The 26,870-nt window shown below is 34.4% G+C and overlaps 1 protein-coding gene across 14 annotated transcripts in view; it reads right to left on the bottom strand.

The window, feature by feature from the left end:
• The window catches only part of LOC128967332 (sodium channel protein type 2 subunit alpha-like), a 41,473-nt gene extending 15,058 nt beyond the window's left edge, over positions 1–26,415 (bottom strand). For 3 of the 14 annotated variants that reach the window (XM_054381423.1, XM_054381424.1, XM_054381427.1), the window contains exons 1-16: positions 26,137–26,409; positions 25,236–25,354; positions 24,717–24,806; positions 23,284–23,412; positions 22,748–22,839; positions 21,518–21,754; positions 20,531–20,594; positions 19,175–19,316; positions 18,130–18,336; positions 17,015–17,305; positions 16,046–16,393; positions 14,344–14,476; positions 13,293–13,531; positions 11,379–11,552; positions 10,189–10,545; positions 7,762–8,214 (exon numbers count right to left, since the gene is read on the bottom strand). In XM_054381423.1, the coding sequence (XP_054237398.1) occupies positions 7,762–8,214; positions 10,189–10,545; positions 11,379–11,552; positions 13,293–13,531; positions 14,344–14,476; positions 16,046–16,393; positions 17,015–17,305; positions 18,130–18,336; positions 19,175–19,316; positions 20,531–20,594; positions 21,518–21,754; positions 22,748–22,839; positions 23,284–23,412; positions 24,717–24,806; positions 25,236–25,354; positions 26,137–26,409 (3,348 nt within the window). Of the gene's footprint in view, positions 1–7,761; positions 8,215–10,188; positions 10,546–11,378; positions 11,553–13,292; positions 13,532–14,343; positions 14,477–16,012; positions 16,394–17,014; positions 17,306–17,465; positions 17,495–17,524; positions 17,534–18,113; positions 18,337–19,174; positions 19,317–20,530; positions 20,595–21,517; positions 21,755–22,556; positions 22,649–22,747; positions 22,840–23,283; positions 23,413–24,716; positions 24,807–25,235; positions 25,355–26,136 lie in introns of all 14 variants that reach the window. The other 11 variants (XM_054381425.1, XM_054381428.1, XM_054381417.1 and 8 more) reach the window with 10 other exon arrangements.
• Between the last annotated feature and the right edge of the window lie 455 nt (positions 26,416–26,870).

Genomic DNA, 26,870 nt, shown 5'->3' with positions numbered 1-26,870 from the left:
AATATGATGACAGTAAATCCTGACAGCGTAAAACTTTAACTTGTGAACTGTCAGGGAAAAAGTAGTAGATTTTTAAGGATGGATTTTAATTCAGTGCCTGTTATTCATAATATAAAAATAAATTAATTTAACTACCAATTCTTTTTCACTGGCATTAAACATCAATATGAGACAAGCTAACCACTTCTTGCACACATTGCAATTTGTAATAAAATTTGGTTACCTTTGACCACAAATAATTAAATTATTTTCCATTTAAGATTATTCCTGAGATCTAGATTGGAAAATGCTAAACATTGGGATTCATCTGAAGCCTTGTTTCAGACGTGAATTTGAACGTTACCCTCAACACATTCATCAAACAAATTAAGCCTGCCCTCTCTTAACCCATGATTATCACTACCACATGAAGACCTGTTATGTTTTAAAACTAGTAAGTTTCAAAAAGGAAAAGTATGATAGATACATTTCAACTGGCATTAATTTGCATTATTTTTGCCAATGCACACATGTATTACATTGTGCATTTTGAAACTACCCATTACTCTGGTACACATACCTGTACAGTTAACATCCAGAAAGCAAGGATTTTGGTTTGTTTCAATAGTTAAAATTACGTAAGTGACATCAGTAAAAAAAAAAAAAAAATTACCAATACAAGAATAAGTCTTAATTTATTTTTCTATTTTGTAATCTGCACGTGTATTGCAAAAATCTATAGTCTGGAGATTTGGAAGGCAGATCTGGTATACTGTACACTTAATCCAAGTATGAGTACCAAACTAAGTCAAAGTAGTTTTGCTCCGAGCATTCTCTGACATTTTACAATGTTATTATCGAGAAGTACATAACATCAGTAATGAATTCACACAACTAAATGTCTGTAGGGAATGATGTAAGCACACTTTGTAAAACAGCCTCTGTTTCGTAGAATTAACACCATTTTCATTAATTTAGGTAGACATGCATGATTAAGAGCCATTTAAGATATAAAAGCCGGTAAGTTACAGGTACTATCCAATCAAGCTATATTTAAGCTTCAATTATGAAATTTGAAAGGACAAAATTATTTTAGGTATTAAATAATTTTAAAATCTTTGTTTGTTTGCTTGTGAAAGAAGACAAAATTTAATAAGAAAATTAAAATTTCTAGTAAAAGCAATTAAGCAATACTGTCTACATTGCTGCTACTTTAGAAATTGATTATCTGGAATGAAATCCCCAAATTCCTCATATATGATGCAAACACCTCTTTTCATTTTTAGCAGCATTAAGCTTAAAACATCATTCTTCACAGTAAACATCTTTTCCTACCACTAATTCTACTAAACCTGAAGATAGCACTATATACCTCCATAATTTTATTAATATGCTGCTTTCATCATTCCATGACATAGCATATATATTGCAAAAAGTTGCAGCAGTGGTGGGTAAACTTAAATCATGAAGTGAATTATAAATCAAATTACTTTGGGGGATTTTTTTGAAGAGTAAGGAAGTTTAGTGTCATAGTGCCAAGAAAAATTCAAACCAACATGAAGTACCCTGGGTTATTTGAATCATAAGCTACTTAGTACAGTGTTTGAGCAGATGACATGAATACAACTGAAAGAATACGGATTTACATGAATTAACAACATTAAAATATGAATAACCATAAATAGAAAAAAAATTCAAAAGGATCAATGTGCTTAAAACATGAAGTTATGTATCTTAGTTAATGCATGGTAGAAGAATCTGATATTAGATAATTTTTATTTTGTCTTTACTCTAGAAATCAAATTATTTTTATATAAAGGACAGGTACTTTGGTTTCGTTTTTATTCTAAGGACAGGGTAGGATATAATCAGGTGCTTGAAGAGTTACAGATTTAATTAAACATTAGTTCTCTTTTTTATGTGGGGTGCTCATATTTCTCACTAAGATGAGGGTATCAAACAAAAAAACCTCTAAGACAACACATGATAAAAGGCAACATGCACAGAATTTCCTGTCAATTAGTTTGTTTTCTATGTAGAAAGCTAGCAGAGAGGTAAATGATTTTGTGTCATTCCCAGAACGGGACTTTTAAGAAAGGCAAAATTGTTTGTCCTCCACCTTCCAGGGCACTACCCAACTAATTAAGAAGGCCTCGTTGTATTTACAGAAAGCATGGATTGAATGGGTCATGTACTCAAAAGTTAATTATCTGCCTTGACTTTTGCAAATCAACAGCTAAGCCATTTTTTGTCTGAGAAAATTGCCTGAATATATATTTTTTTTTCTTTTTCACTGTTGGCAGCGAAAGGCTATTCAGATTTTTAATAATTTTTTTTCCCCAAACAAGTATCTACTGTGCTGTTATAAGGCCAAAGTCTGGACCTCATGATCTTTTTTTATTTTTAGAAAGGAGTCAAAATATCATGGCACAAATACTTGCAAGAATAATGCTATTACTGCAAATTGTCCTACTGAAGCCACTTAAGATTGCTTAACTAGTAAAGAATCAATCTTTAGTAAGCATCTTCTTAAAAATAATGAGTGTACACAAAATTTCTGATAATGACTTTAAAGCAACTCCATAATAGGAGATAATAATAAATAGGCCATTGATTATTCAAATGCTGCTATCTAACTGCGCATTCAACTTGCAAGTCATTCACATTTTGACATTCAAATAGTCAAGGAAAATCTGGTATGTTTCCCATCCTCCAAAGCAAAGGACAAACATCCCAGCAACACAGCTGTTAATATACTGATTAAAAGGGAAACATTGTCTTGTGTAATTAAAAACAAAAACAAAGCAAAAAAACCCAGCCCAAAACAGTCTCCTTTTGATGGAGAAGGAGGTAATGAACTGCACTTTGAAGAGTATGTTAAGGAACCTCTTAGAAATGAGGATTCAAAAATATTAATTTGTAGAAATGCAACAGAAAAATTAGCATACCTATGTTACTTCTGTTCCATTAATATTTTCCTGCTCAATGAGATCTATTTTCAGCAGGATATACTTCTCTAATAGGAATAATATCATTTTTCCATTTAGTCTTAAATATTACTTAAACAACAAAAGGACATAAAACATTTTCTGTTATCACGTCTCTACAACATCCCCTTGACTTATCACCAAGTATGGTATTTGTCAGTGTAAGCACAATTGGTAAAGTCACTTTCACTGTAACCCATTTATTTATCTTTCTTCTGAAAGAAATATGTCTATAAATAAAGCTTGAACATTATTTACCTTGTAAAGAAAGCAAAAGTATTTTCCATAGAAAATATGCTTTTTTTCCCCAACAATCTAAACCCAAAATCTACCCTTTCTACTAAACAAAGAGGAAAAAAAAGCGGAAGGTTACAATAAGGCAATGTGACATCCAAATGGAAAGGATTCAAGTATTTTTCAGTCAAATAACTATGAGGCCCCAGTTTACTATTTTGCATGCTGTTCTACACGGGTCCAGGTTTACGACAGCAGAAGCTTGAAGCAGGAACAGTCACATGAACAATATCCATCAAATCAGAATCGCATTCCCGTATTTAGCACCAGCAGGATGCGGTACTACCTGCTTAAGGGGTGTTTCAAAAATGGTTTGAATAAATCCTTAGAAAAATATTTGAGTTCCATCTTTCTGAATAGCTTACAGGCCACCTGGGCACAAAAGCCAGACTTGAAATATTGCCTGTAAATAAAACAGTGCAAAAGAATACATGAAAGGCAATGCAGGCTTCTACAATGAAACCATGTGAACACAATTTGTATTTGGGAAAGAAATGCCTCAATGACCTCTGAATGGTAAGGAATGGAACTGCTCAACTATTCAACTATTGGTGATGTTCAGACTGGAGAAGAGATGGCCACAGGGAAACCTTCCTATGGCCCTGCAGTACTTAAAGGGGGGCCTATAAGAAAGATGAGGACTTTTTAGCAGGCCCTGATGTAAACAGACAAGGGGTAATGAGAGTAGAGCAACCTGATCTATTTGGGGATGTCCCTCCTTACTGAAGGGGGTTGGACTAGATGACCTCAAGAAGTCCCTTCCAAACACTGCATTCTATAATTCTTCGATTCTATGTTTTAGACCAGAAATAAGGAATAAATTAATTTACAATGAGGGTGGTGACACACTGGAATGGGTTGCCCAGAGAGGCGGTAGATGGCCCATCCCTGGAAATATTCAAGGTCAAGCTGGGCAGGGCTCCAAGGAACTTGATTGATTCTCCTGTTCACTGCAGAGAGATTGGACAAGATGACCTGTAAAGGTCCCTTCCAACACAAAGCATTCTGTGACTAAGAAGAGATCATCAGGATAAGAAACACATAGCTTGGTCCAATTAAGATTTGTTTTATAGTTCTGGAGTTCCTGAGTTGAGAGGTATAGGAGGATACTAGCTTCCTATTTTCTCTTTTTAACAATTGTCTTAATTATAGCCTTACCCTGGATTTTTCTATTTTTTTTATTTCTTTCTTGTTTGAACGTCCTTATTTATATAATTTTAAACTATCCTGATGTATTTAAACACCTACATAGAATCCTACAAGGAATTTTTGCTTGCTTTGTAATGTCTTTCTAAAAATAAAGCAACCAGATTAAGTACACAAATAAAAAATTATTAACGATGAAGATCAAAACTGACAAAATGATTCACTAACTTCCAATCTTACACAAACTTCATGAGTAGAATATAAATAAATTATTACATCCATATTCAAAAGGACTACGCATATGTATATAAAAAAAAAAAAAGATATGTTTGATTGTTCCCAGGAGTGTATACTTCATCCTGCATTTTTAGATTCTGTATATGAGAAAACTGGAATGTAAATTATAAAAACACTGAACAAACATGAAACAACTGAGATCAAAATACATAAACATTGTAGCATACAAGTAATTGTATATATGCAATATTCATTGGTCACATGAACATGATCAGAAAATGTTCATAATTACATGAAAGCTAATAAAATGGTTCAACAGATGAACAGAAAAAGTTAAGTGAAGATTACCTTTCCATTTTCATAAAATCATATACTGTAACCCCTTTTAAACCTGAACAGTCTTGATGCTTAATAATTCAGTTAACAAGAACAAAAAACCTACCAAGCATGCAGGTTATGCCACATAAGTAGTACAGAAAATACAAAAGATGTAACAAGGAGAGAGGAACATGTTGGGGTTGCCTTCAACCATGCGGTGACGTGAGTCACGGGACTCAGCTTACAGAGCGCTGTGCATGTTTCCACTACATTGCAACAGATGGGGAAAAAATATATTGTAGCTGAGTAGCATGCAGGCCAGTCAATCTCAAAAGTGATCATATATGTATGATTTTTTTTAGGTAACCTGTGTAAACATGCTGACACGTTGCTCTGCCTGGTTAAAAAGCACCAGATCTGCATTCTTGACTGATCCAGGTTGATTTTACTCCTGTGAGAAGTAAGAATGGTACGCAATGAAGTTAACACACGGTACCCTTTAGGTTGGTTGAGTTCTGGAAAGAGCAGAAGTATGTATTCCTACTTATTTTAAAATGTGTTTTCTAGAACGCCACACATTTGCAAAACATACCATTTACACCTTTGATTAGAGCATTAAACAGATCCAAAGACATACTGAAAGAGGTAAAGTTATCAGAATATCTGAAGCTCAGAAACATACACTGGACTTAGGCCTGAACTTAAGAAACCCCCAAACAAGCAAACAAAAAAAACCCCAAACAAAAACTCTTCTACCCTTCATGCCCTCAATAAAACCACAAATGAAAAAAACAAAGATACACCCACACTACATACATTATAGCTTTAAGCACCCTCTACATTGTATTAATTAGACCTTTAGAATAACAGAAATATATTTTTCTTTTAGTTTCATTTTCAAGGTTTTCAAGGTCTAGACGCTAAATACGTGTCTAGAATACACTTTCAGATATAAGCCACAGGCAAAACAAAACAATCAATCATGCCAGGCCAAATACTAGACTTCTGTGTAAGCAATTTTCCCCACTATCATTAGAATTTTTTTAGCTGCATGAATTCTAGAAAATAAACAACAGAAAAATTCAAATAGCTTAAGGTGCATTACGGATTGTAACAGATGTATAGCAACGTAAAAATGAAAACCCGATGACTAGCAATAAACCTGTCATTTCTTCAAGCACCTCGCACCTTCCTTAACTTCTTTTAAATCTAATCTCACTTCTCAACAAGGACTTCTCAAAGGCCAATTAAATACTGTAGCTATCTAACAACTCCAATATAAACTGCTTCCATTTCAAGAGAAAGTCTGAAAGCAAGAGCTGAAATAATCTACAAAATGACAGACATTTTCCTTACTGTCTATAAACTAATGTACATTAAATGCTTTTCTATTGTTAATTTATGTATCTCCTATGGTTGCCTTTCAACCATGCCCATCCTTAGCCACTTTTTGCACATTTGAGTGGCTTGAAATTAATACTAGGTAATAGAACCTTATAAACAGCTAATGCTTATGTTTAATCTTGACCATCAGAGGTGAGAACGCATAGATTTCATCCAATTTTTAAATATAAATTAGTGAAGAACCAGGTATCTTCAAGTGCTAGATAACTTCCAGATAAGAGTTAGATTTAATGTAGTTATCAGAGCAAGATTAAATTACTTGGATTCATCAGATATTCCTTCCAAAAAATTATTTTTATTAAAACTCACTACGAAGACTGGTATCCTTTATTCAGATTAATAATATGCAGCAGCTGTCCAGTAGAAGTTTGGAAAGAATATGGGCAAATTCATTGCCAGTTCAAAACAAAACAGCTAAAAACCTACCCACAACCAATCAAATAATAATAAAAAACCCACCCCACTAACAGAACAACCAACCCCAAAAGAAAACAAAACAATTCAGACAAAGCAATCCAGACTGGAGTACAGCTGTCTCCATGAGCAGTGATACTCCATTAAGGTCCTTATGTCTTCAGGTGTCAGGGCAGTTGATACCAGACTCAGTCTGTACTGGAGTCATAGCACAGCAATCTGAATTTTCAAACTGTCTCTCAGGATCATGCTGAAATCCATTATTTGCTTTCCCTCTCATTCTGTAGCTGCTGATACATGACTACTTTGCTAAAGCTGACCCAGTTTAAGGAGGACAGGCACTTGTCTTTACAGTGACTGGTTCAAATCTCCCACAAACAAGTAATAATTCAATTTTTTTCCCCATTCAGTAATTCTATTTTTTCTCATCATGTTTACTTGACATATTCACTGTATAGAACTGAATTGCTCCCTTGGCTTTCAATTTCAGAACTTGAAAACTGTTGTTATGGATCTAATCAGCTTGAGTTAACCCCGCTTTAGATTATCCAGTACAACTAATACTGATTTCTGTAGAATTCAGTCAGCTTTAAAAATCAGATGCAAAGGGTATTCATATAATTAATATATCCTCTAATGTTTTTAAATAGTTTACTTCCATGCTTACATCATGGAAGTATTGTGATTATACATATAAAAACAGATTCTTTCTCTGTTTAATCTGTATATATATACATTGGCTTGTCTCTTCAACTAGAAATTTAGAAAACTTTGGTTTTCAAAACCTGTTTTTAAAAAGGTTCATATACGCTTATATAGCACTGCCTGTATTTCCTACTCTCTTTACCTCCACTCTCCCACTTGAGTTTATTCATTCTCTGTACAGTCCAACAAGCTCAAATCATAATTATGTTCTATTTCTAAGCAGGAAGAGCCACACTATGAAAGAATACAATTCGTACAAAATATATTTAAATTTTACCTCTTTGCTTTCCTCCAAATCTGAGTCACTGCTAAACTCTTCTGTATTTAGATGTTCAAAATCAGATTCTCCAACAGCTATTGGTACTGTAACAGTAAGACTTGGATTGTTTATAAATGATGTATAATCACTGCCACCTATAACAGTAGCCATTCCATTCTCATTTTTGTGATGATTCGTATCTATCCTTATTTCAGTGATGGTACGGTTGGAAATGCAATGGTCTTTCTCATCATTCAACTGATCTGTTGCTGTTCTTTGATTTACAACAGCTTGTTTCCCCCAACAAGACTTTTGGATACATTCACCTGCTTTTTTCTTCAAATAATCTATTCCCTTCTGAATTCTTGCAACAGCAATCTGTAAATTGTTCATTTCATTATCATCCTCTGTAGGTGAAAGATTGTCTGAACTGAATGAACTCAGCAGCAAGGCCAAAAAAAGGTTCAATACCTAAAAAAATAAAACAAAAATTACCAGCTGAATTTTCTCAAATTTTCAATCACATTTTTCTTCTATCACACGTTATGTACACAAGGCTTTGTGTTTTCCTTTGCTATATATGATGCTCAGAATTACACATTAAATGCAACTTAAGCACAACACCTGCTCTATATCCTAGTGCAGTGGGGTTTTTTTAGTGCTTTTGCATTGCTGTATGACTATGAAGACACAGATCATTTTTCTGCTCGTATTTGTAGAAGGTCAGACATGGTGCTGTTCCAGGTTCAGCTAGGATAGAGATAATTTTCTTCAGAAGAAGTTGGGAGAGCCACACCCAGGACAGCCTACTGAACCAGCCAGTGGGGTATTCCATACCATAAGCATCATGCCCACTGTATAAGGGGAGGGGGACAGCTGCAAGTGGTCACCATGGTTCTCTGGCCCAGGGTTTTAGCAGAGTCAGGTGGGCACATCACATTTTGTATTACTTGTGTGCAACCTAAAAAAACATGAAGCAGACCCTGTCTCCTAATCCCCAGGTCATCCTTTTCCCACAGTAAGACAAAACATAGAACAGGTATCAGTTATACATGCCCAGGGTCTACCAGGACCTCAAATGGTACTAGGATGTCCAAAGTAGCAGAGCACCTGTTCTTAAAGCCTTCAGAGCAGTTCTTCTATGCAGCTTTGAAGATGACAGGATAAAACTATGTGTTAGGAACACAGAAAGGTAACTGGATAACAGAGCCCTGAACACACAGCAAGGATGGTCTACTCATGTAAGAAATTCTAGTAGACCTATGGTATAAAATTAGAATACAGGAAATACTATGGAAAAATTCAAGAAGATGGATGCTTTATTTCATAAAGTTCTATTGTCTGGTTTAGAAACTTATTTGAGGAAAATGTTTTGTTTAGTCAACCACTTTCATAGTTCTCTTCATTATAAGACACTTGCAGAAGAGTAAGTGGCTGTGCTACTAGTAATAATTCATGACTGGTTTAAAGGTAACTATCTTATTCCTAACAAAAGCCTCCATGATGGCGAATTTAAAACCTCTTTTGCTGATGACAGTTCCTGAAAGAAAAGATTTAGAATAGAGGAAAACTCAGCTGGCAATGAAAAAAAGCAGAGAAAAAGGTGGAGCAAATAAGGCTTCATTTATGGGTGTGTTAATAAAAAACAAAACCAACCAAACAAAAACCCCCACAAAATATCCATATTAAAAAAGACAAATCTATGTACCATAATGTACAAACTAGTGCAGATCAGATGCTTTCCTCTGAGAGAGAAAATGGATACAATATAGACCACTTTAAAAGTACCTGTAATAAGTACTTAAGAAACAGAAATGGGTGAAGAGGTGAAAGAAAACATGAAGTATTTCAATCTGTGGGGTTTTTTTCCACTGCCTTCCAATTCCAGTTTTCTTACCCCATTTGTGTAAAAAGTTGACGGTGTAGTAAACAAGGTTCAAAATGGCTTAAATTGAAGAGTCTAAGTGTTAAGGCAGTGTTTTAGAAAGCAGAAAAAGTAAAACGCAAATAAAAAGTTAAATGAAAATAAAACCAAACAAAACCACCTGACTATGTGTGATTGGAAGTGATGCCTCAATCACTTAGGAAAAAAAAGACCTCGTTATGTGCTCTTCCACAAAGAGCAAACACTCAGGTTAACTGAATAGAGGACAAAACAGGAATAGTCCACAAAAAGCTGAACAGACAACTCTTGCCTCTCTCTCACCAACATACGCTGAATTGCACTCCAGATCCCTGAAGGGGGCCATCCACAAAGCAGAGCATATAGTGTAAGACTACAAAGCTAAGACACAGAAATCTCTGTTTCAGAACTTGCGCTCATAAGAAATTCAAAATAATAAACCCTGCATTTAAATATCATGTTTAATAAACCTTTAACATTTCATTCCTGGTTCTGTAACATTCTTTCTCTAAATGAATTCTCAAATTAATTTGGCTACATACCACTAAGTTTCCTATCACCATGACCATCATGAAGACAGTAAGGCACATGGGTTGGCCTGCAACCTCCATGCAGTCCCACATTGTTTCTATCCATTCTCCACACAGCACTCGAAACACAATCAAAAAAGAGTGAAAAAAGTCACGCATGTGCCAGCGTGGAAGTTGACAGTTTGTAGAGATCTTGCAGACGCAGTCCTTGTAGCTTTTCCCAAACAGCTGCATACCAACCACGGCAAAAATGAACACAATGATGGCCAGCACCAGGGTCAAATTCCCCAGAGCTCCCACTGAATTGCCAATAATTTTTATCAGCATATTTAGTGTTGGCCAAGATTTTGCCAATTTGAAAACTCGCAACTGAAAAACAAATACAGAGATATTATTTGCAGTAGTTACAAAAACACTATAGAGATAAATAACAGAATCGTTGGTATAGTAAATTCTGAACATCTCAAACATTATGTGCAGAAGTGAATTTAAAAGAAGCAAAAACCCAACATTAAATCAACAGGATTCTACTGAGGAAAATAATGGACTCTGAAATCCTCAAAGAAAGGGGTCTTCTAAAAGAATATTGCCTCCAACAAATTAAAAGAGAATCCCACAATCTGGAAATAAAAGTCAAACACAAGCCATAAGACAAAAATTTCAAGTACAGAAGGGGAGAAAGTATAATGCATACTTTTTCTATAGCCATAACCCACCCAGACTGAAAATGGTATTACACATTTTTTATTTTTTGCCAAGGGGAAAAAGAAAAAAAAAAAATCAAATTTCTTTTAAAATTAAAATAAATAAAAATTTTAAACTATGTAATACCATTTTCAGTCTGGGTGGGTTATGGCTAAAGAAAAAGTATGCATTATACTTTCTCCCCTTCTGTAGTTGAAATATGCACTAAATAAATTGTATACCTCACTATGCTTTATCAATCCATGGTAAAACAATTGCAATAAAAATTTAATTCTTTCCCTTGAAAACATACTTGATTGCTTCTGAAATATAAAACAGCAGACACTATTGAGTGATTACACAAATGATTTTGTAAAACGTGCTTGCAGAGATATCCTGTGACACTTAGCAAAAGCATTGCATAGTATTCCTAAAAAAGTGTCTTATTTACATGAGTACAGCTAAAATACAAATATAATGCATAAGTTAATGCAGATATATTATTATCACTTATTTACCAATCTGAACGATCGGAGAACGGATAATCCATCCACGTTTGACAGAAAAAGTTCCACCAAACTAAGGATAACTATAAAACTATCGAAAATATTCCAGCCGACTTGGAAATAATAAAAAGGATGCATGGCAATTATCTTGAGAACCATTTCTGCTGCAAAAATTCCAGTAAAAACCTGAAGGAAGAAAATTTATTGTTACTTTATAGTTAAGTATGAGTAAGTTGAACCAGCAGTAGAAGAACAACTTAAGAACAAAATAACAACCCTCTTACAACAGGATGTCAGTATGGAAAATCATGACTAGCTGAACCTCACAGAGAAGGTTAAGTGGCCACATAAAAACGAGATGTAGCATAACTCTGTTATCTTTAGTTAAACACAAGACACATTTACTGACTCGTGAAGAACAAACTATTTCCATCAGGCCTCCTGTTTGCTCTTCATATCTGTCATCCTTCTAATTAAAGTAACTTTCTTCAGCAAGGTAACAATCAGTTGCTCTTGCCACGACAGAGGCTGCTTTAACAAATGTGTGTGAAAAAATACAAACTGGTCATGAATTGGTGACTGGTGTGCTATCAAATGAAGTCTTCATGAGAACTCAGGTATAGTAAGCAAAGATTCTGTCTCTTGCTGCCAAAAAAAAAAAAAAAGGCCAGTTATGCTGTGGGCCATGTTTGAAGTAAAACTCCTTTCTGTCTCTGAAGCCTTCTGAAGCAGAAAGCAAATGATGACTTTGAAAGAAATTCCCTGTATTTGCTGTAGATGTATGAGCACCAGTATTTACAGAACTGCATGAATTATCACCCTTTACTAATAAAAAAACATCGAATAAATCAGGAGCATTTGATGGTCTTTAAAAGACAGTGCTATACAGTTCAAAAAGCAAGAAATAAACTGCCCTAACTACACCTGTATTATAGTGGCATTTTAGCTGACTGGGAGTAAACATTTCTCAGCATGAAGGAACATTTACACAACTCAAAATTGGGTTTTCATTATATATGAAAGGGAAAAATGGTTGCATTTCCTGGGTAAAACGTGCATGATCATAAAGCAATCCTGGGTAAAGCATGATCATAAGACAATCCTCTGCATTAGTTACTGATCCTCAGCTATTCATCTTCCCTTTCTCCTCAAATACATCCGAAATTTATTTTAAACAACATGATATGACTATCTTCCACGGAAAATGATCTCTGACTCCAGGTTATGGTGAAAACATTGTACTGTTCCTGTATTGGCTAAAAATATCAGCATACAATTTAAGTATTAACAGATTAACAGCTCTGGATTTAAATGGGAATACTTGCCCAACATGTACTAGAATTTCATATATTCTAATAACTAAATGGTTTTACTATTTTACTAAATCAACATTATCTGTATTATAGTACAATCAAACACTCCACGCCCGACCTCCAGATTGTATTCACTAGGCAACAAAATCCAAGTGCCTAAGAGAATAGACACTCTTGGAATAAATTGTACATTCTTTGCCTTCCAAAATGTTGTGGACCAATCAAAGTAATATCATTCACAGAAATACAAAAATAACACAAAAGTAACAGTGCAAAATAAGAATTCAAAATAATATCTAACTCCTCCTCTGTCGATGGTAATTACAGCACAAAAGATCTAATTTGGCACTAAACAAAATCAAATCTGATCTCCTTTCATTTCATGTGATTTTAAGTCTGGTTGCTGAAAAATCTATTTGCAGAAATTTTAATATAGACATCAAACTCTTATGTACAACATATTGCAAATGGTATTTTTAGACTATTTTTACTACAATTATACCTTTAACCTTTATTTTATGGGATGATAATAGAAATAATAAAAGTATTCTATTTCACAGAGAATAGGTTCCAGGTTCCAACTGTATCAAGTTATAAAGTTTGATAGACTTACCTGATTTCCTATTTTAAGTACATTATTGAAATTGTCAGTCATTGGATAATGTTCCATGGCCATAAAAAGTGTGTTTAAAATTATGCAGACAGTGACAGCAAGATCAACAAGTGGATCCATTACAATCAATTCAACTACAGTCTTTACTTTTAACCAGGGCTCCCAACAATCCCAAATTAAAAAAGTGTGGGCAAACTTATACCAGCAAGGTGGACATTTTTGTCTGGATTCTTCAAGTTCTGGGGAGAAAAAAAAAAAAAAAAAAAAAGAAGTATGGTGAACAAGTTCTGGAAAAAGTGAAGATGAATTTTTGTTTATCTGCTTTCTCAGGTCTTAATCTTTATCACTGAAACTATAAATGATATTTGGGAGGAACCACCTCAGGTTTCCTGGAACATAACATTGTTATTGATTGAAAAAGTTTTAGAAGTATAGAGGAACCTCAAGCATTTTGAGCTAATAACTGAACAAGTTGTTTATTTTTTATACTATACAATCTTGTTTAAAAAAAGAAAACCTTAACTATTTATGCTTAAGTTTAGGGATATCTTTCTCAGTAAAATTTCCAGCTTCACAGTCCTCTCAAAGGTTAAATTGCTTATTTGCAGAAAAAAGTAAGATTCATTTCACCATTAATAGATTTTTGAAAATTATTCAAGCATTTATGAGAATTTCACTATTAATAACTTCACTATTCCAAATAATTCTATTACAAATTTCCTTCTCATTAACTCAGAACTAGCCTTTAAGTTTGTGTAATATTTTCACAGTCAAATTTATCACAAGACATTTCTTCTAATATCTGTATTGATAAACTAGTAAGCTAGTAAAAAACATATACACATTATTTATTTTAATTAGAATCTTTCTTAGTTTAGTGTACTTGTTAGACTCCTTCATTTCTTTTTCTGCTATGCACATGTGCTTTTTTTCTTTTAGTTTATTCATGGTTACATATTTTTTATCTTCTATATTTGCACTGTGATATAACACCTTCAAGTAAGTCTAAGGCTATGCCAAGGAGGTTCACACATCTGCAGTTGTAACACACCTTCCATTGTATTTGAGATAATGCCAGCTATGCTCATAGCTCTTTCCCTTAAGCTGGGATCCTCCAGCAACTCCATTGGTATTTGATACGAACTTGTGCGCCTCCTTTTTATTTCTTTTTCTGTAGTAGTGCTCTATTAGAGAAAGAAAAATTAAAGCAAATGAAAAAGGAGCATACGTGAAATTTTACTTTAGAAAATTCTGCAGAACAGGTATTAGAAAGACTCATTGGTTTCAATGAACTCGTAATACATGAAGCTTTATATTTAAAGTGTCATTACATCAAAAATTTTTTCCCACTACACATGTAAGTCTTGTTTTTTAAAGGCCATTTTAATGTTATACTTCTAAAAATTGTTAATACATATAAAATACTAAATAAAATCTTGTTATTTAATTCCATATTACTATTGCAGTATAGTTAACTACTATTAAATCCACATGAGACACAAAGAAGTTTAGGAGGAAGCCATAGCCAAGGAAACAACCCAAGACTGTTGCAGTACTGGAATTAAAAAAAAAACAAACCAAACCAAAAAAAAATTCCCAGTTCCCAGTTTCATGCTTTCTCAACCAATATTTCACTTGTAAATTAGTTCAGTTACAAGATACTTTCCAGTGATTTATGCTAGGAATGTTTCTGCAATAAAAATTATTCTCTAAAATTAATTTTTATCAGTTTTGATCCCTACACCCATTCATTAAAGGATATATTTTACACTTAATAGCTGTCATCTCTGACTTATGAATTTCAACTGAAGATACAAAGTCTGACTTAACTGACATTAAAAAGAGTAATTTTTTTTCAAGTATATTGTTAAAAAATGGAAACCTGTATTACAGTCACATCATGGAACATGCTTCAGTCAAAGTTATCAATACAAGACCATGATCAAATTTTTTTCCAATAAATTAAATAATGCATGAAAATGAAAGTATAATAAACTGCAAGGAGATTGTAAGGAATCCATCTGATGTGCCTCTTAAATGTTACGTGTGTAAAAAAAAAATTAAAGAAGATTTCTAGGAAAAACATGCAATGGATTCCTCTGCTCTACTCTGAAAGCAGAGTGAGGAAACAGATGAAACTGACCAGAGGGAGAGGGGTTTTAAATTATACCATCATCCTGGGCAGTGAGAAGCTTAGACCATCTCTAAGAACCAGGAGAAAAAAAAAAAACAACAGCTTTCAGAGATCCTAAAATTTCAACATAACCTAAAAGGCTATGCACCATACCAAATATACGGATCATGGATAAAAGCAGCAGATTACTGACAGAGAATTAGGAAACACATTTAAAGGGAGGCTAAAGCAATAAATAAAGGAAAAGTGAAACAACATAATGATACGCATGACACTTACAAATCTGAACAACTTATTTTGGGTTCTAAAACAGATTTAGCAATGGAACATTAATAATTTGATCCACTATGCAGGTACATGCAAATCCTTGCCCTGCACATATAAAATGTGCTACTTTTTTCTCTTCCATTTTCATGTGTCAGCCCCACACTTTTGAGTGAATCACTGTCAACCTATTTCATTACAGTTAGATATGTTGCAAAAGCATTCACAACTTTGCAACCACGTTTGAAGAGTTACATTCCAATAAAACTTCGTCTGGTGCAATAAAGGTTATGAAACCTGGAGTAATTTTAAACTTTCTTACATTATCGTCAGTTGTTGCTTTATCTATTTTCACCTCTGGCAGAAGCTGTCCAGCAGGCGACAACAGACCCGGTGGTCCATCCATTAAGGAAACCACCCCATTGCAATCCACAGTGCTGTGCATCTTCCCATTCACTGGAAACACGGTCAGCTTTCTTGATGACCTACTGGCCTGACTAATATTACTACTGCGTCGTTCACCGTTTCTGCGTGGCAAAAACAGGGAACCTCTTCTGCTCCCATTGTCCTCGAATGTGCTGTGTTCATCATCAGCAAAGTCATTTTCAGATCCTATGTCTCTTCCATATTCTTTAAAACTGAAAAGACTTGTTCTGCTACTACGCCTGGGAGAAAACAGGGAGCCACGAACACTCAGTAAAGACTGCAAACAAAACATAAATGAAATGACCAGTTTAAGATATTAAATAGACAATATGCATGTCTATGTATTAAAAAAAAAATATTCTCCAGAAATCCATTAGTGTAATTTTTAATACAGAGCTTTAGGTAGCTTTCAGACATGAGATTAAAGTCATATGAAAGGGTAAATTCATATATACCAATCATTGGAGAGGGAAAAAAAAGGAGATGCATAAGGCCATAGTAGTTTCCATCTCTGTATTAAAGAGAAAACTCAAGACATCTATAAATTCTAATCGTCCATGTAGATCATGCATTATCTTAAATTATATCAATACCCTGAATGTTCTACAGGTATACTTTATACTTAAATTTTACTTTTATGAATAATAAAGGGATTTCTATTTCAAATGATCTAGTGAAACGTAATGCTACTGCACATGTTAAGCCACATCAGAGCCTAAACAATGAGAGAAAACATTTGTTTAGGTATGCTCCAGACAATAATACCAACAGTAAGCTGGCATTTTAAACAATGCAACATTATTTGTCCTTGTATTACTCTGCAAAGTTGCAGTGAAATTTTTGAATATTACAGTCCTCTCTTAAACCCCAGGAATGAAAACAGCACTATTCACAATACCTGGTGGGGTGATGTGAAAGGCTTCCCATAAGCAAGTCTGTTCCCATCAAAAGAAAAACGGAAACCTTTCCTTCTGATACTGCCATCTGATTCAGATTTTGGAAGCTTTTCAACCTTTATGTCATCATCTTCTTCAGAGAGGTCCCTCTGACGTCTTTTCTTCCTTCTGTTTCTCCTTTCTTTGGCACTTTTTGAGCTGAGCTTGGATGCTTCTGAAGAACTATCTGAGGGTCCACCAATCCCACTTTCACCACTGTATTCAGTCATCTCTGCCACAGCTGCTGCTATTGCCTGCCACAGAAATTATTTCATGTGATGCTTTAAAAAAAAAAGATCACACTGTATTTTAAAGAAAGTTGCAGTCCTAGAGTTAAGGTCTATACCAAATTAATTCTAGATGTGACAAAATCTAGATGGATTTGTGCAAAGCTCAGATAGTATTCTGTAATACAAGTTAAAAGGGCAGTTAAGACAGCTGCTGTTCAGAGTTCTGTTTTGCATCCATATCACAGAGTCAGCCTGCATTGTGCACAAACACAAAATTAAAGAGGAAATATCTATTAATTACAGTGAACACAATTGCAAAGAAAAGAACTAAAGAGTCATACTTTGGGTTTTGTTAAACTAATTCTAGCTGTTACTGTATGTAGCAGCATCCTAAAGCTACTCTTAGGAAAAAACATTGGGTAATACTTCCAGTCTTTGATTCACTGATGATAATGTAAGTAGCAAAAGTTAGCCTGAAATTTATGGATTAAAATGTTTTAAACTGTAACCAAGCCCTGACAAGTATTTCACAAGTATTGAAACTATTTCTAAGCTGAGAATTTGAAAAATCATCATGACACGTTACTAGATACTTGCCCTGGATAAGAAGTATTTACTTAAAAACTATTATTCTGATTTGGGACTACTTTTTGTTCTCAGTTTAGAAACTCATTAATGCTTTGTACATTTAAAAAGCAATAAAAATCCATATAAAAAGCAGTCTAAAGTACTTATGACGTACATAAAATTAGCTTTTTTAAAAATATGTTGATTAAATGATTAATTTTGTTTTGAACAAATAGCATGCAAGGGAATATATTGAACCTTAAACTCTTATCAGAAAATACCTGAGCTTCTTCTTGCTGTCTCCTCAGCTGTTCAAGCACTTGCTGCAAGTCTGCCTCCTTCTGTTCTGCTTCAACCATAGTTGCTTGATTTTGCTCTTCATAGGCCATAGCAACCACAGCCAAAATCAAGTTAATCAAATAGAAGGAACCCAGAAAAATGACCAGAACAAAAAATATCATGTATGTTTTGCCAGCAGCTCTTAGTGTCTATAGGAAAAGAAGAGATATGATCCATCTGGTGAAGAACTGCATCAGTTCTGTAGTTTGTAAGCATTAACTGAATTTGAAAAGTGCAAAATATTACTCCCTTCTGTAGTAAGATCACAGAAACTTTCTGAATTACAATGTAATTAAATAAAGGGAGCTTTCACATAGGTGTAAAACACTTTTAAGAATCATGTTTCTTTGAGACAAAACTCCTTTAATGCCTAATAATCTTGAGAAGGATGTGGGATCACAATAATTAATGTAAATCACACATCACAGGTTGCTTAGTGCTCTTACCAGGTATTAACACGCTTTTGCTTTGGAATAACTGAAAGAATTAAAGACTGTATGACTGATAAAATAATCAAAAGCTAATATTTGTTATAATTAACAGATTTTCACACACCATATAATGAAAAGCTGTAGTAAAAAAAAAAAGTCACTTATATCAAGATTTGCAATTTTAGTTATTAAAAAAAAAAGGACTCAAAGTGCAGAAATGAAGATCCAGATTTTACTGTCACAGAGTATTTTTATAATTTAAAAATCAATACTAATGTTTTTGAAAATAAAATCTTATGAGGCACAGTATCAAATATATGCTGTAAAAATTAAATAAAGGATGAATATTCTCATGTGCCTCTTCAGAAATCAAGTGAGATTCTGTAGTAAGTGACAATTTCTGTTTAATTCTGCAACAGAATGTGCTTGCTTTCATGAATACTGTTCATATTCAGTTGTTAACAATAGCAATGGCAGGCATGCAAATATGAGTGGCCTTTACATGTTTCATTTGGGGCAAGACAGACACTAAGCACAATGCTCACTCTGGACTCACCAGCTGATAAAGATTTTCCCAGTAGTCCTGTGTCATCAGCCGAAAGAGTGACAAGAAAGCCCAACTAAATGTGTCAAAGCTAGTATATCCATAGTTCGGGTTTCTGCCAGCTTTCACACAGATAAACTCTTCTGGACATTTGCTAGGAGATAAAAAGAAAAATAAATAAAATAATAAAGAAATACATTAAAAACATGTAAGACTGAAATTATTTTTAGCACCTTGAACTTCTAATGAAGGATGTTAGATATAATCTGTAAAGGGGGCTGCTGTTTGTGGCTTATCACATTTTCAAAACAGCTGAAGAAATTAAAAGATGGTTCTTTAGGGGGAAAAAAAAGTCAGAAAGGAGCAAACAAACAAATTAAATTCTTCCTTTGTACCTTCTTTCACCATTATACACAAACTAAAACCTATTCCCAACAGCTTGGCATTACCTGTGCAGACACCTCTTTAATGGAAACAATATACTTAACACAGAGATTGTATAAGGTGAATTCTTCCACAAAAATAAAAGAAAGGCAGTCTACATAATTTATGCTGAATTTTGTCTGTCAGCAGAGTTGGTATACCAGATTTTTTGGCTTCTTCAGGTTTGTGAGTTAGTCAAATTGAGTTAACAAATTCTACCAACTCCTCAACAGTGCATAACAATGATAATAGTACTTTTCATCTCTGGAGATGGTACATATCAGTCAGTGGGTGACCTAATCTTGGTATCAAATGTAAGCACATTGTTTCAGTTATGATTTCATTCTTGAAAGGTAGAAGTGGTTCTTGCCTCCAAAACCTCTAGAGAAAACCACTATAAAGATTTTTTTTTCATATATGTGTGTGTATTTGTTGCATATTTACACATACATATAAAATTTTCGAATAGTTACTTACATATATACCTGAAACATTTGCACAAAAAATGTTTATCTGTTTTAAAAATATAACCAAGCAAAACCAAGGGATGGACAGATGTATCATTAAAATATAGAGTTATGTGGTTTTGCTACAATGAATTGTCACAAAGAGAGAGCAAGGCTGTGCCATGCATACACTCCACAGACAGATGATGACTTCCCAAAAGTTGGTCATAAGTGTCAGTGCTCCATGCTTGTTTTACAGATGATGGGATGGTACCCATGATAAAGAATTATCTTCTTAAGTCATTGATAATGCAAATCTAGTTTCTAGTTACATAAGAGTTTAAAAAGAAACGTACAGCAAAGTATTATCTTAAACACAGAAACCATGATGACTGCATACAATTGATTGTTAAGCTAGGTGGCTAAATTAGCTTTTTAAGTTTAGAGTGGTAATTTTTACATTTTGTTTAGACAGCATGCAATTTTCAGTGTACCTTACCCTGCATCTGAACTATTGCCACAAAGCAGAAAATCCTTTTCTCCTTCTAAGCGATAGAAGTTATCTAAATAAAAAAAAATTAAAAGCGATATGATTATGAATATAAGTTGTTTTTTTCTTGGTTGAATCTATGTTCAAGTTACCAAGGCTTGAATGTTCATAATTTCTCATTTATGTTTTCCCAACAATGGGTCCAAATACTGCCATATCCATACCGGTAAGTGAAGTTGCAAAATTAAATAATAAAATAAAAACAAAATTATAGAACCATGATTAAAATAATTTAAATTGCTTAATCTCTTTTTGAGTCATAGGAATCACTGACTACCCTTCCAGAATACCTCTAGCTAATTATAGAATTATATTTTGACTAGGAAATCTCAGATATTTATCTAGGGTTTCTCTGTCTTAGTTATTAATGTAAAGATAAAGGGAAAGGCTAAAAGAATTGGGTGTCTTCAGAAGGCTGAGGTTGGACACCAGGAGCTAGAACTATAAGAGGAAAGATTGTCATGAAGAGCCTGGACTCTCCTCAGAAGTGCACAGTGGAAGAATAAGAGGCAAATACCAGAACTTTGAGCACGGGAAATTTTGAATTGATAATCAAAAAGTTGCTGTGAGACTGGTCAAATACTGGAAAAGGCTGTCCAAGAGGCTATGGTATTTCAGTTCTTGGAGATATTAAAAATGTGACTGTACATGGCATTAAGCAGTCTCCTTTAACTTGCCCTGCAGCTGATCAGCAGTTGGTCTGTGTGACCATGGAGATCCTGTTCAGCCTGTATGACTGTGATCAACATAACTCTGTAAGTATGCATCTAAGTTCAGTTAATGGAAGGAACAATCAGGTAAGTCTGGGATGCAATACATAAAAATCACTACTCTTTATCACCATATTGAATTGAGTTTTAGCTTTGGCCTATAGTTTGAAACAGTAATTTTACACATGTATGTTTATAGACAAACATTTACAACAGTATTTCTTACTTTCATTCTCAATGTACGCTGTCCAATCAAACACCGTACCATTAAAGTACGGAGACAGGTATTTTTCAAAAGATGTTGAATTTTCTGACGGCCAAAACAAGCACTTATGCTTCAAATTCCCCATGAACAGCTGCAGTCCTATTAGTGCAAATACACTCAGGCAAAACACGGTCAAAATCATTACATCTGAGAGCTTCTTCACTGACTGAATTAAGGCTCCAACAATAGTCTTCAAGCCTGCAAATAGAATCAGATTTTTATTATACTATTAAATATCTCTCTGACCAAAACACAATGTGAGCTACTCCAACACGCTACTAGGTTATCACGCACAGCTTCACAAAAATGTAAAGATCCAAAGGAAAAAGATACCAAAAAGTCTCATCCCTCCTTCAGATAAATTTGAAAATGGGAATGGGAATGAACAGTACACATTCCATTGCGTCTGCTCTTCAAATGAAGAAGTAACTTTTTAGTCATGCTCTCCATGCATGTAGATTACATGTAAAGAAAATTGTTCATTTTCTTTTCTTCTTGATGCCTCTTGCTCCAAACCTTTGTCAATGTTCAATTCCAATACACAATATATTGGATCCGTAACAGCAAACAGAATACAACTGCCACTAGAGACAGGTTTGGAGAATATAGGCATCTTAAGGGACATCATGCAATTCCCATGCTACTCTTTATTTATCTTATTCCTTTGTCTATGTCCAGGACTCAACTTTTATAACAGACTGAAATTTTCAATCCCAAGTGTCTTGATAAATATTAGTATTAGTAAGAGAAAAATAAAATTAATTCATTTTGATCCTTAACATGGGAGAGAAAATTTGATGTCATGAAATGGAAATATACACAGGCTACACAATTTAATTTCTCATGCAAAAATATATTAAACTCTGAGGCTGAGTGTTTAAGAGATTTAGAAAAGGAAATAAAAATTAAGTTAAGATTAAAACCTGGATGCTAATGTTAAAAATATGAGTTCACCTTCTGTGGAATTTCAGTAAGCCTCAGTGTTTAACCTAGCTCTCACCTGGAATGACTGATATTGTTTTCAAAGCTCGGAGAACTCTGAATGTTCTCAACGCTGAGACATTGCCCAGGTCCACAAACTCTGTCACATATCTGTAGTGAGGGATTCCACACACAAACACAATGACAGCACACACAAGATTAAACAGAGACGACATAGACTGCCTACCATTTTACACAGTTACTTCTTACCTGGGATTACAGAAATAGTTTTCAAAGCTCTCAATACTCTGAAAGTTCGAAGAGCTGAAACATTGCCTAGGTTTACAAATTCTGTTATATACCTGTAGGATTAAACCACAGTTACTCAGAATAAAGGTAAGGTGTAAACTACTTACCTGGACCTGTAATCCAGAGTATATTTTTTGGAAGAGGTAATTTTAAATGAGAGACTTGCATTGACACTTTCTTGTTTCAATAATGCTTTCTCTAAAATACACACCCTTCAGTATCACCAGTGAATGCAAATTAAAAACTAAATTGATTTCTCTGATTTTATTGTTTATATACTATTAAAAATTGATGGATCAGGGGCAACTTCTCTTTTGTACTTTAGGATAGTCCACTAATTCTGCTCTGTGCTATATTACTGTAAAATATTAAAATGCAAAAAGTTGAAATACAATGGAACTACAATTAATTTTAAATTACCTAAGACAAGCCAGACAAATTATTACAGGTTCAAACATACTAACTGATATCTTACTTTTTAAAAAGTATATACTTACGCAAAGGAAATGACAACAAAATCAAGCCAGTTCCAGGGGTCACGAAGGCAAGTAAAATCATTTATACAGAAGCCTCTTGCAAGGACTTTTACCAGAAATTCAAAAGTATAAATTCCAGTGAAGGTGTACCTATGAGAAAATATCCAAGTGAAAGTTAAAGACTGCTGTTCAATGACACATCACAGGTATAAAGGAAAATCACTCAGAATCAGTGACTAGTACAAGCACTTTAACAGCAATTACAACTTAAACCATGATTGTTCCCCCACCATTCTTCTGGAAGATAACTGGATTTTTCTGTTGTTATTATTTTCTATCTGCAGGTATTTTTGCAGTTTCTGGCATATGAGATTTTGAAATTTCAGCACAAATAATGAAATCAAGAATTTTATTTTTTTTCAAAGAAAAATCATAGAATTGTTAGGGTTGGAAGGGACCTCAAGGATCATCTAGTTCTAAGCCCCTGCCATGGGCAGAACACCTCACACTAGATCAGGTTGCCCAGAGCCACATCCAGCCTGGCCTTAAAAATCTCCAGGGATGGGGCTTCTGCCACCTCCCTGGGCAACCTGTTCCAGTGTCTCACCATCCTCAGGGTGAAGAATTTCTTCCTAACATCCAATCTGAATCTACCCACTTCGAGTTTTGCTCCACTCCCCCTAGTCCTTTCACTACCTGACACCCTAAAAAGTCCCTCCCCACCTTTCTTGTAGGCCTCCTTAAGATATTGGAAAGCCACAATAAGGTCTCCTCAGAACCTTCTCTTCTCCAGACTGAACAGCCCCAACTCTTTCAGTCTTTCCTCACAGGAGAGGTGCTCCAGACCCCTGATCATCCTCGTGGCCCTTCTCTGGACACTTCGCAGCACCTCCAGATCCTTCTTGTAATATAGGGGCTCCAGAACTGGATGCAGTGTCTCAGCATAGTCACCATGTCAGAAGAATCCATGGGTAAGTGAAACCTAGTGTTCACTAAAGTTACCGGATGGCTCACCTGGTACACTTGAGAATATCGAACAATTATCCTCTTCAGACGCATTTTCTTTACTGAGGGGGTGTGTGCCCATTTTTCAGATTTGGTTACACAAAAATTAAGGTGCTTCATAAAGGCTACAGAGAGCACTTTTCACACTGAAAAGCAGTAGCTTGAAGTTGGATGAGTATTTTCTTCAATTTTTTTTTTTTCACAAATGTACTGAAGAAACAGCTCAAGAGGGAAAATGCTTAAAAACATTACTTGTACAAACGTTCTAAACAGAAGCCTTAATTAGAGTTTTGTTCAGAGAAAAAGGTTATCACAGCTTCTTTCTTTTCTAGAGCTCACAGGTCAATGCTGCTCCAAGGTAGAAAAGGGAGAATACTGATATTCCACACAAATGTAACTAAAACTACATGGTCTAGCCCTTAATTCTTACCTAATTTAAGTTTACTTACTCTACAATCTTTGTCCAGTCTGGAAGGTCAGTCCATGTCATAAATACACAGTTTGTCAAAATAGTGAGCATAATGAGCATGCTGAATAATGTTGACTGTAGTTAAGGCACAGACTCTTTTGTAATGCTGAATTCACATCACACAAAACATGAGGAATTCACCAGGCTATAGAAAACTGACAACATATATGATACAAATTAGCTCACTATCACTAGCAGTGTCATAAATCAGGCAAAGATGTTGCTCAGTAATGATGGATATATCACTATGTAATCTAGGTATAAAATGTGTTAGAATGGAAGAGGCCTTTGAAGGTCATCTAATCAAGTATCAAGTGTAGTATGTATGCTGTGTGTCCCTTCCTCTGAATTTAATCAGAGGGTTAAAGTGACAAATATTAGCTCAAGTCTTTATTTCAAAATTAAAGAACATGAATACATTTAAACCAAAACCCTCAGTGTAATTAAATACTTTAAAAAGACCGGTAGTGATTTTCAACAAACAACTTGAAAAGGATATGAATGAACCAAAATCTTAATAGCTATTCTTCTAATAATATTGAAAGGAGATAAAAGGTACAAGGCAGGTGTGGCACTGAACCTGAAGATCGTCTTTCCTTTATTCAATACTATAAATGTCTTTAAAATAAAACAATCACACAAGAAAAAAAAAATAAGAGAGATATATAGAAAATATTAAATTAAGGATACATGTTAGCAACCTTGCAATAGTGGCTGTGCTTACATAGGTCTAAGTATCCATATTTATTTTCAGTAGAATTATCCAAGCAAATATCAGATTCTAAATTAGCACACAAGCAATCAAATCTGAACAACATACATTGTGTGTTATTAAACAAAATTAGCATTTCAGCATTTTCCAGGATTATGTAATTGCACTGAAAATATAATTATAAATTTGTAACTGTTAATATTTAAAATTAATCCAACTATATTACTTGCACTTCAGATCAAATATCTTTTAAGAGATTTCAAAGACTGTTTGACAATTGATTAGTTCAGCAGCTGACTGAATGAGCATTTAGTCCATCTACTGAACTAGATTTCAGGTACTATATTTCCTAGAAACCTCAGAAACAGAGCAGCCAGACAGGAAGTTTTCAAATGCTTTATCATTCAATTAGATTTGAAGAGACTGAAGGATATCTAATGCAAAATCCACTAACACAAAATATTATCATAAGGAAATCTTAAACATGAAAAGAAAAGCTATTTTTATAAAAGCAGGCAACTGCAGTAGAAGTGTTGCAGTCATATTTACAGTGTATTCAAAATTAACATCTATCACATACAGCATAATACTTTCAATCAGGGCTTCCGACTGTCTCCACATCAGAGCACTTATCACTGTATAGTTCAACAAAAATGTTCTAATTACACTCTAAATATAGAACACTTACTTTTTTATTGATATAATATGGATCCAGGTCCTCCAGGGGCTCAGACACCATTCCTGGAGGAATATCACCATAAATGAATGGCAGTGTCTTTCCTGCCTCCAAGTCATTACTTGGCTTTGGGTGATTTTCTTCTTGACAACCATCATCTTTATGCTCATCTTTGTCACAATGAGACCTTTCATCAGCAATACGTTTTTCAATAGCTGCAAGAGATTCTTTGGTGAAATAGAAGAAGCTGTCAGGTCCTGGTGGTACCAGCATTGCCTGCGCCATCTTTTCATTCTGCAGACTTTAAATGCTTCTAGGCTCTTGTGCAAGAAGATCCTAGGAGAACATGAGGAAAAAGAAAAAAAGGAAATGGAAAATAGAGGGCAACAGCAACAAAAATTCCCAAATAAAAGCTTTCTGCATAGTCATCATCTGCCTGCTTTCTAATGCTAAAGCACTGTAGCAAGAAGTATTCAAATTAATTATCAGATACTTAACAGAAAATTAGCTACCAATAACAACATGGCAAACAGATAGATATATGAGGTAGAGAAAAAAAAATTTAGAGGGGAAAAAAAAGAAAAGAAAAAAAAAGGGAAAATTGAAAATTTGTATACAGTTTGTCAACTTGGGTTTATACAAACCTCAAAAGAAAGTAAGAAAAGCATTCGCATTTTCCCTAGCCTAAACACTAAGCCAAACCATTCCTTGTTCTGAAGAAGTAAGAAATGTGTTAACACTGCTGC

The sequence above is a fragment of the Indicator indicator genome, chromosome 5 (assembly GCF_027791375.1).
Source record: "Indicator indicator isolate 239-I01 chromosome 5, UM_Iind_1.1, whole genome shotgun sequence".
Classification (NCBI taxonomy): Eukaryota; Metazoa; Chordata; class Aves; order Piciformes; family Indicatoridae; genus Indicator; species Indicator indicator.
This window is presented reverse-complemented; position numbering and strand designations above follow the sequence as displayed.